At 40.4% G+C, this 10,167-nt stretch overlaps 1 protein-coding gene across 1 annotated transcript; it reads left to right on the plus strand.

The window, feature by feature from the left end:
• Positions 1-6,813: 6,813 nt before the first annotated feature.
• LOC116161507 (acetylcholine receptor subunit alpha-type acr-16-like) lies at positions 6,814-9,898 on the plus strand. Its single transcript, XM_031474867.1, has 8 exons — positions 6,814-6,951; positions 6,994-7,187; positions 7,238-7,347; positions 8,842-9,058; positions 9,146-9,311; positions 9,362-9,514; positions 9,562-9,716; positions 9,809-9,898. The coding sequence occupies exons 1-8, from the start codon at positions 6,867-6,869 to the stop codon at positions 9,896-9,898; spliced, it is 1,170 nt and encodes a 389-aa protein (XP_031330727.1). The 5' UTR covers positions 6,814-6,866.
• The last annotated feature ends 269 nt before the right edge of the window (positions 9,899-10,167 follow it).

Here is a 10,167-nt window from a genome sequence, read left to right on the forward strand (position 1 = left end):
AAACTAGAACTGAAAACTGCACTCTGGAAAGTATAGAAACTGGAATCTGGAAACATATATTTGAAAATTTGAATCTGAACACTGGAATTTGGAATCAGGGCCCTGCAATTCAGAAACTGGGATCTGTAAACTGGAATCTAGAACATAGAGACTAGAATCCGGAAACTGGAATCTTGGAACTGGGACCTAGGAACCTGAAATCTGTAAACTTGAATTTGAAAATTGGGATTGGGAATCTGGAAACTGTAATCTGAAGATTGAGAACTATAATTTCAAAACTCGAGTCTAGAAAATAGCCCGGATCAGAGGCCAGTAATCTAATAATTTGATTCTGGAAACTGGAATCTGGACGGTGGCTTCCAAAAACTGCAATTCGGAAAATTTATACTTAAAACTTTGAAACTGAAAAATATCAATTGGATTCTGTAAACTGAAACATAGAAAGGTCATCTAGAATCTGATATCTATTTTGGAACTGGAATCTGAAAACAAAGGTGTGGAATCTGGAAAATTAAATCTTGGCATCTTGGTCACTGGTACCTGGGAAATTGGAATCTGTGGACTAATACATGGACACTTACATTTGAAACGCGCGATTCTCATTCTGGAAATTGGAATCTGAAAACCTGAAACAGAAATCTGGAAAAAACTTGTAAATGAAACCAGAAAACTGGGATATTAAAACTGGATACCACAATCTGAAAACTGGAATCTAGGCACTAAACTCTGGAAACTAGAATCTGGAGATAAAATATTGCATTTGGAATCTTGGGCTCTGGAAACCTAGAAAATTAAATCTGACAAATGATATCGGAAACTGCTACCTGGGAAACTGGAATTTGTGGACTGAATGAACTTAAATTGGAAAACAATGACCTAGAATATGAAAACTTAAATCTGGAAACTGCAATATGGACTCTGAAACATAGAAATCTGGAATCTGCGGCCTGACATCTGGAAACTGGAATCCGCCATTCGAAAACTGCACCCTGGAACCGGAATCTGATAACTGGAATCTACTAACCGAAACAAAAATCTAAAATCTGGAAGCCGGATACCGGGCTCTGGAAACTGATATCTGAAATTGGATGGAAACTGACTTCGGAAAGATCTATGATAACTAGAATCAGGAAACTAGAATCTTGAGTGATAAAACTACCACAGACTGGAACCATTAACCAGCATTGTGGAAACCTGGATCTGAAAAGTGAATTCCCGATACGGAAACTAGAACTTTTGGAAACTAAAATTTGAAAAACTACAAACTGGATATTGGAATCTGGAATCTAGGGACTGGAATATGAAAACAGGAATGTGGAAACTGGAATCTTCAGATTGGAATCTGAAAGCTGGAACCTGAAAACTGCAATCTAGGATCTTAAATCTTTTACTAAAATATTAAGAGATCTTGTATTTATCGTGAGGATGCCCATCTTTTGAAAGTTAAGTGAATTCAGATCTTAAGACCGACGACTTGAGAAATTAAAATGTTTTATAATCTGCATATTCTCGTTAATTAGTTAATAAACAAGGCCATCAGGTAGGTTTCTTTCTGCTTTTGGATTTTAATGAAAGGAAACGAGTAGTCGCTGGGTGCGAATCGGCACAATTTACACTAAGCGGTTCACTTTGTCGGCACAATTCATGCCAATTAGATACCTTAATATGATATACGATGTTGATTCTTTACACGCAATACATGAAACCGATAAATTATTTTTTTTCCCATCCGGTGCTAACGTCCTCAGCGCGCGCGTAACTCGGACACCCTGTAGAAAGTAAGTTATTAAACGATATCGTGCGAAGGGGAAAAAAGCCGCAAAGACCTAACGGAGATAGGCCCGATCGCACCCTCTAGTGTCTATAATTCGAACGGTTGCATTAATATATTATTAGGGCATTGTTATACGAAAGCTCTTAGAATAATTACAGTTATTAGCGGTTAGCCACCGTCGTTACGGTAACAAGCGGCGGAGACATACGGATAGCGACAAAAAAGGCAATTTCTGTTAAACGCGTAATTTTTATTTACTTCTCGAGCGGTTTCCGTAATCAAAACTGTACGCAATTTTAAAGGGAGGTTCAGTCCAGTTGTGCACGGAGATAATTAACGGACAATGTCTATTTTGTGTAATAGACGTGCCAAATGTACCGTGCGCCTATTGAGCGCTGGATTCTAGCTTAACGACGCATGACCAGTGTTTGGTAAACAATAGATTAACATACGTAATCAATGCGTTCTGTACAATAGATGTCGCTCTTCTATTTGTAATGGACGTTGCGTGTTTGTTCGGACACGATATGGGTTAAATGCGACAGACGTTAGCCGCCCTCTTTCAAAAGAAAATTGTAGATCCCAAACACCTCTACGCGCCCTTTTTACAAAATTTCGGGCTTCTCCCGCAAACTTCTGTGTTAAAAACGCTTAATTAAAGTTACGTTCTAACATTTTTTTTATTAATTTCATGATCGTAGCTGGGGGAGGGGGACTAATAACCTCATGTACACTTCCGGTTACACTGCCCTTAACAGAGGCTCGGGGTTCTTATTAAACATCTCCGTAAGATTCATAGTAATATATATTATATATATTATAAATATTATATGTATTATATAATTATATATATATTATATGTATTATATAATAATGTATTATATATATTCAAGTATTATTTTGGAGATACTGCACTGAGTTCAGGAACAATAAATAGGCATGAGATCATTTCAGCATCGTAGAAACTGGGCAGGAATTAAGCAAAAAATTAAAAATGGCCGTCTGCGTTAACAAGACGCCATTTTGCAGGCGTTCTTTAATTGTTAAAGAATAGAGGGGATTCGTTTTCAAAAAAATATTTTAGAATTCTTGGCTAATCAATCTGGAAACTGGAATCTGAAAACATGAATCTAAGAACTAGAATTCGTGTACCTGAAAACTGGAATCTTGGAACTGGATTTTGAGGACTGACATCTGGAAACTTGAATTTAAAAACTGAAACAAATTAGAATCTAGCATCTGGAGACTGGAAACTGAAAAGTGGAGTTCCAAACCTAGAATCTGATAATAAGAATCTGGAATATGAAAACTGGAATCTGGAAAATAAAATCTGAAAAAATAAATCGAGAACCTGAGATTGTGGACTGATATCAGGAAACTTGAATTTGAAAAGTGGATTTGAAATCTGGAAACTAGAACCTGGAATCTGAACAATTGTAACGGGAATCTGGAAACTGGAATCTTCTAACTGAAACCTGAAAGCGGGGTACTAGACTCTGAAAACTGGAATCTGGAGATTAGGATATTGAAGTTGTATTCTGGAAACCGTGAGTGGGAATCCGAAATCTGGATCCCGGACACCACCCCCTAGGAATTGGAAGTGGATTCCGAAATCTTGATCCAAAACTGGAGGGTCAAATAAAGAAACTTCAACGTGGCAATGTTTTTCATATTTGGGAATGATATAATCCCCTTGCTCTTGTTTGATTCCTAGGGCGGGAATACAGCAAACGATTAAAAATGGCCGTCTGCGTTAACAAGAAGTCATTTTGTAAGCGTTCTTTAATTAATAAAGAATAGAGAGGATTCGTTTTGTGAAAAAGAATCTGGAAACTGGAATCTGAAAACATGAATCTGAGAACTAGAATTTTTAAAATTGAAAACTGGAATCTTGGAACTGGATTTTGTGGACTGACATTTGGAAACTTGAATTTCAAAACTGAAACAAATTAGAATCTGGCATCTGCAGACTGGAATCTGAAAAGTGGAGTTCCAAACCTAGAATCTGATAAGAATCTGGAATATGAAAACTGGAATCTGAAAAATGAGATCTAAAAAAGAAATCGGGAGCTGGAATTGTGGACTGATATCAGGAAACTTGAATTTGAAAAGTGGAATTTGGATTCTGGAATCTTCTAACTGAAACCTGGAAGTTGAAATCCAAAATATTGGAACTGGAATCTGGAGAGTCGAATAATGAAGTTGTATTCTGGAAACAGTAAATGGGAACTGGATTCCGGACATCACTTCTTGGAAAATAGAATCTGGAATCTAAAATCTGTGAACTGGAATCTAAAAACTGGAATCTAGAATTTGGGGACTGGACTGTGCAATCTAAAAATTGGAATCTGGAACCTGAAAAATAAACTGAATTGGAAACTGGTGGGATTTGAATTCTGGAAACTGGAATCTGAACACTTTAAATAGGAATACAGAAAAACTGGAATCTGGTCACTGCAACTTGAAAACTAGAATCTAAAATCTTTAAACTGGAATTCTTGACACTGAACTCTGGAAACTGAAATCTAGAGACTGGAGTATTGAATTTAGTATCTAGAAATCGTAAGCGGGAATTTAAAAACTTGATTCTGGACTGACATATGGAAACTGTAATCTTCTAACTGAAACATGGAAAAGGAGTACTAGACTCTGAAAACTGCAATCTGGAGATTAGGATATTAAAGGAAAAAATGGAATCTGGAACCTGAAAAATAAACTGAAATTGGAAACTGGTGGGATTTGAATTCTGGAAACTGGAATCTGAAAACTTGAAATAGGAATACAGAAAAACTGGAATCTGGTCACTGCAACTTGAAAACTAGAATCTAAAATCTTGAAACTGGAAACTAGACACTGAACCCTGGAAACTGAAATCTAGAGACGGGAGTATTGAATTTGGAATCTAGAAATCGTAAGCGGGAATCTAAAAACTTGATTCTGGAACTGGTATCTGGGGAACTGGAATTTGCGCACTGACATCTGGAGACTCGAATTCGAACACTGCGATCTAGAATCTGAAAACTGAAACAGAAGACTGGAATCTGTGGGTTGACATCTGGAAACTAGGAGCCGGAAACTGATGCTTCAAAACAGGAATCTTAAACCTGGATTATGGAATTTGGAAACTGGAATCTGTAGATTGACATCTCGAAACTTGAATTTGAAAACTGGGACTTGCAATCATAAAATGCAATTTAGAAATTAGAATATAGTATCTGGAGACTGGAATCTGAAAAGTGGAGTTCCAAACCTAGAATCTGATAAGAATCTGGAATATGAAAACTGGAATCTGGAAAATGAAATCGGGAACTGGAATTGTGGACTGATATCAGGAAACTTGAATTTGAAAAGTGGAATTTGGATTATGGAAACTAGAATATGGAATTTGAACAATTGTAACGGGAATCTGGAAACTGGAATCTTCTAACTGAAACCTGGAAAAGGGGTACTAGATTCTGAAAACTGGAATCTGGAGATTAGGATATTGAAGTTGTATTATGGAAACCGTGAGTGGGAATCGGAAATCTGGATTCCGGACACCACCCCCTAGAAAATAGAATCTGGAATTTGAAGAGGATTCCGAAATCTTGATCCAAAACTGGAGGGTCAAATCTTGAATCCGGAATCTGACAACTCAAATCGGGAACTGGTATCTGGGGAACTGGAATTTGCGCACTGACATCTGGACACTCGAATTCGAACACTACGATCTAGAATCTGAAAACTGGAATCTGTGGATTGACATCTGGAAACTAGGATCCGGAAACTGATTTTTCAAAACAAGAATCTTGAACCTCGAATATGGAATTTGGAAACATGGATCTGTAGATTGACATCTCGAAACTTGAATTTGAAAACTGGGATTTGCAATCTATAAAATGCAATTTAGAAATTAGAATATAGTATCTGGAGGCTGGAATCTGAAAAGTGGAGTCCCAAAACTAGAATCTGATAAGAATCTGAAATATAAAAACTGGAATGTGGAAAATGAAATCTGAAAAAGAAATCGGGAACTGGAATTGTGGATTGATATCAGGAAACTTGAATTTGAAATGTGGAATTTGGAATCTGAGATCTGAACAATTGTAACGGGAATCTGGAAACTGGAATCTTCTAACTGAACTCTGGAAATTGAAATCCGAAATATTGAAACGGGGTACCAGACTCTGAAAACTGGAATCTGGAGAGTAGAATATTGAAGTTGTATTCTGGAAACAGTAAATGGGAACTGGATTCCGGAGAAGTGAATTCCGAAATCTTGATCCAAAACTGGAGGGTCAAATGTTGAATCTGGAAATTAATATCTTGAAAAATGTAATCTAAAATCTGTGAACTGGAATCTAAAAACTGGAATCTAGAATTTGGAAACTGGACTGTGGAATCTGAAAATTGGAATCTGGAACCTGAAAAATAAACTGAAATTGAAAACTGGTGCCTGGGAAACTGGAATTTGTGCGCTGATATCTGGAAACTAAAATGTGAAAAGTGGGATTTGAATTCTGGAAACTGGAATCTGGAATGTGAAAACTTGAAATTGGAATACAGGAACTGGAATCTGGTCACTGCAACCTGAAAACTAGAATCTAAAATCTTGAATCTGGAATCTAGACACTGAACTCTGGAAACTGAAATCTAGAGACTGGAGTATTGAATTTGGAATCTAGAAATCGTAAGCGGGAACCTGAAAACTTGACTGGACTGACATCCGTAAACTGGAATCTAAAAGGTAAAATCAGGAAACAAGACGCTAGAATCTGAAAACTAGTAAACAGCATTGTGGAAACCTTGATCTGAACAGTGGGAAATGCGGAAACTAGAAACTGGAACGTGAAAGTGGAACCTGGAATATGAAGATGCAGGTTGAAGTGTTTACCTTGAAACTTGACTAAAATATCCTTTTAAATTTCTAGGGAGCCTCTTAAAGACGGTATCCCGAGGGAGACTTCCAAATAACAAAACAACGGAAGAAGAGTAATTTAGTAACGCTAGTCACGCTCCGCTAATAATTGGGCTAGTGATTGAGTCAAGTGCTGCATCTAATTTAGGCGAACGTAAATGGTAATCGGGCGAGAAGATTCATTCTCAGGCGACGATGTCGATTGTACGTCTCGCGATTCTTTTATGCCTCCGATACCGTCCAGCTACAGCAGACGGGGTTGGAACGTTTAAGACGACACGTAAGTTGCACGCTCGAACCTGGCTCTAGACTGAACTTGCAGATGTTGGTCCGAAACCGCTTTGGAACGAGACCCACGTGGACAGGCTGAAGAAGGACCTGCTGCAGAACTACGATCGATTTTTGCGACCCGAGCACAGCAACGACCCGACTCAGTTGAAGATCGCGCTGACGATTCTGCACCTGGAGATCGACGAGGCGAAGTCTACGATCATGCTGGATAGCTGGTTGACCTTGGTAAGTTCCGTGGGGAGGTCGCCATGTTATTGGTTTCTTTCGTTTGGCAGGAGTGGACCGATAGCAAGCTGAGGTGGAATGAGAAGGATTACGGCGGTCTCACGCAGATCAAGGTGGCCGATCATGAGGTGTGGCAACCGGATATCTTCCTGTACAACAGGTGAGTCGCGGCTCCCAACCCCCTCTAAATACTGTGGTTAATGGGCAATACTTTAACTGTCTCGGGTCAAGTTAATGACCTGACCACCCTCCAACGCAGGAAATGCTGAAAAGACGTACAAGACACGGTATGGAATACCCGCCAGGAAAGAAAGATTTGATGATGCTGTCATAGCAGATTTCGGAAAAAAATTATCGACTCATATTGCACTGGGGGTATTCCATACCCCCAGACCCCCCGGTGTTAAATTACGCCCCAAGACGTTTAACCCTTACATTTCTCGTGTATGGAACATATTTGGGAAATTTTGATGAAACTACCTACAAGATAATCATGAACATTCCTTATAGCCCTACACATTTTGGGGGGAGAATTTAACACCGGGGGGTCTGGGGGGTATGGAATACCCCCCAGGAAAGAAAGATTTGATGATGCTGTCACTGCAGACTTCACAAAAAAATAATCGACTCATATTGCACTGGGGGGTATTCCACACCCCCAGACCCCCCGGTGTTAAATTACGCCCCAAGACGTTTAACCCTTACATTTCTCGTGTATGGAACATGTTTGGGAAATTTTGATGAAACTACCTACAAGAAACTACCTACAAGATTTCGGAAAAAAATTATACTCATATTGCACTGGGGGGTATTCCATACCCCCCAGCCCCCCGGTGTTAAATTACGCTCCTAGACGATTAACCCTTCCATCCCTCGTGAATGGAATATGTTCGGGATATTTTGATGACAATCCCTACAAGATAATCATGAACATTCCCTATGGCCCTACACATTTTGGGGGAGAATTTAACACCGGTATGGAATACCCCCCAGGAAAGAAAGATTTTATTATGCTGTCGTGTCAGATTTCGTGAAAAAATAATCGACTCATATTGCGTACCTCCCAGACCACCCGGTGTTAGAGGGGAAGTAAATAAAGCGTCACGGAAGTGTGAAATACGTGAAAATGTGGGGGAGGAGGAATTTGATGCGTTTGCAAAGGTGCAGGGTGCGGCGGTTGGGGGGAGAGTAAAAGGCGTAGTCGAAACGTATAAAGAGACTTGAAGGAGTAATTAAAAAGTAAATGGGATGAGAGTCACCAGAAAGATGTGAAAAGGGCTCGAAGAAGCGGAGAGATTGTTTGAAGGGAGCCGTAAATGAGATATAATAAGGGCGCCGAGGATGGATGGAGGATGGTAAGTGATGTGAAGAAAGTATGAAGGAGGTATCAAGGGGTAATGTTGAGGAACGTGAATGGGGTTTAAACCAGTCACAGCCAGAGGGTTGGAGATGTAAAGAAAATGGTGGAAAAAAGTATAAAGAAAAGATAATGAATAAATGAACAGGTTTTTGGTGGAATAGGGAGGAGGGGGGGGGGCAGAAAAATGAGATGAAGGTTTCAAACAAGGCCTTTTACAGCATGCTATTTATCGTTTGTGAAATTTTGAGAATATTGTATGAGGTGGAAATTTAACCGATCATAAATCGCTTTTAGTGTTGGCGAGGGGGAGCAGCTGCCTCGGGTTGGTAGTAAGAATGTGGTAGTCTACTCCAAAGGGAAAGTCTTGTGGGTGCCGTCAATAAAGCTAACCGCACTGTGCGACTTCAACATGAGACACTGGCCCTTCGACCAGCAGCGCTGTTACCTCAAGCTGGGGTCTTGGACCTTCAGCTCGCAGGAAATCAAGATGGAGAATAGCTCCATGTGCACGGTAAGGCTAGAAAGCACTAAGCATGGTCTCAACGCTTTGAAGACTAGTGCTAACGTCCAGGATCTCACTAACTCAACCGAATCGTAGGTGGAAGACACGGCGAGCGCCAGCTCGTGGGAAATTGAGGTGAGCGGCGAGGTTACCTCAACAAAGTACGCTTGCTGCGTCGAAACGTACGAATCGCTGACTTACCGCCTGAACATCACGCGAAAATCAACCCCGTACGTCGCCATTATCGTCCCGCCGGCCGTTGGTAGAGGAGGCGCTCCGTATCAAACACCTCATTCACGCGAAAGTTTTCAGTTTCGACGCTCCTGCTACTGGCGCAATTTTGGTTGCCGCCCGACGGCGAAGAGAAGATCATCCTGAACGGTATCTCGGCGCTCATGATCAACATGTTTCTTCTTTACTTTAACCATCAGAGCTACACGACCAGTGGCGAAGCCCCTCTAATTGGTAAGAGTTCCGGGACTGGACGCTTCATTTGTTTTCGTTTTTTGCAGTGGTCTTCTACAGCTGCAGCTTGTACATCGTGGGATTCGCGACCGTTTCCTCCGTCGTGGCTTACTCGCTGTGCAGGATGAAAAATCCGAGGCCGCTTTCGGGCTGTCTTAGATCTTCAATGCGAAGCGTTGGCAAATGGTTGCTGGTGAATGATGTAAGTGATCTACGATGCGGATCGTACCCTTCATGGTCTTCCCCATTATTTTCATTTCGACAATTTCTGTTTCGGTTTTCTCCTCCCACTAGAAGATCATTACCAAACGTCCTTCCGAAGACGAAGGCTTGGTCTACTCCACCCACAAACCCACCGATGTGCAGGTAACCAACCACTCCTGACGATATCATTGAACTCGGCAGTCAGGTCATAAAGATGCTTAAACGAAGTCAAAAATCAGAGCGTCTCCAAGTGACCTCTAGGGTTTCCCAATTGCAGCTCTTACTTTTTAGACACCGAATCCTTTTTCATTTCCCAAATACCATTTACAGTTTCCCTTTTCACACTTTTGGTTTCCAAAGCCCAACTTTCAGGTTTCCTGATTTTTGGTTTTTAGTTTCTAGATCCTAGTTCCCCCCTTGGGATTCTTGGGAAGAACGTAGCATCGGGG

The sequence above is a fragment of the Photinus pyralis genome, unplaced genomic scaffold (genome assembly GCF_008802855.1).
Source record: "Photinus pyralis isolate 1611_PpyrPB1 unplaced genomic scaffold, Ppyr1.3 Ppyr1.4_LG10, whole genome shotgun sequence".
NCBI lineage: Eukaryota > Metazoa > Arthropoda > Insecta > Coleoptera > Lampyridae > Photinus > Photinus pyralis.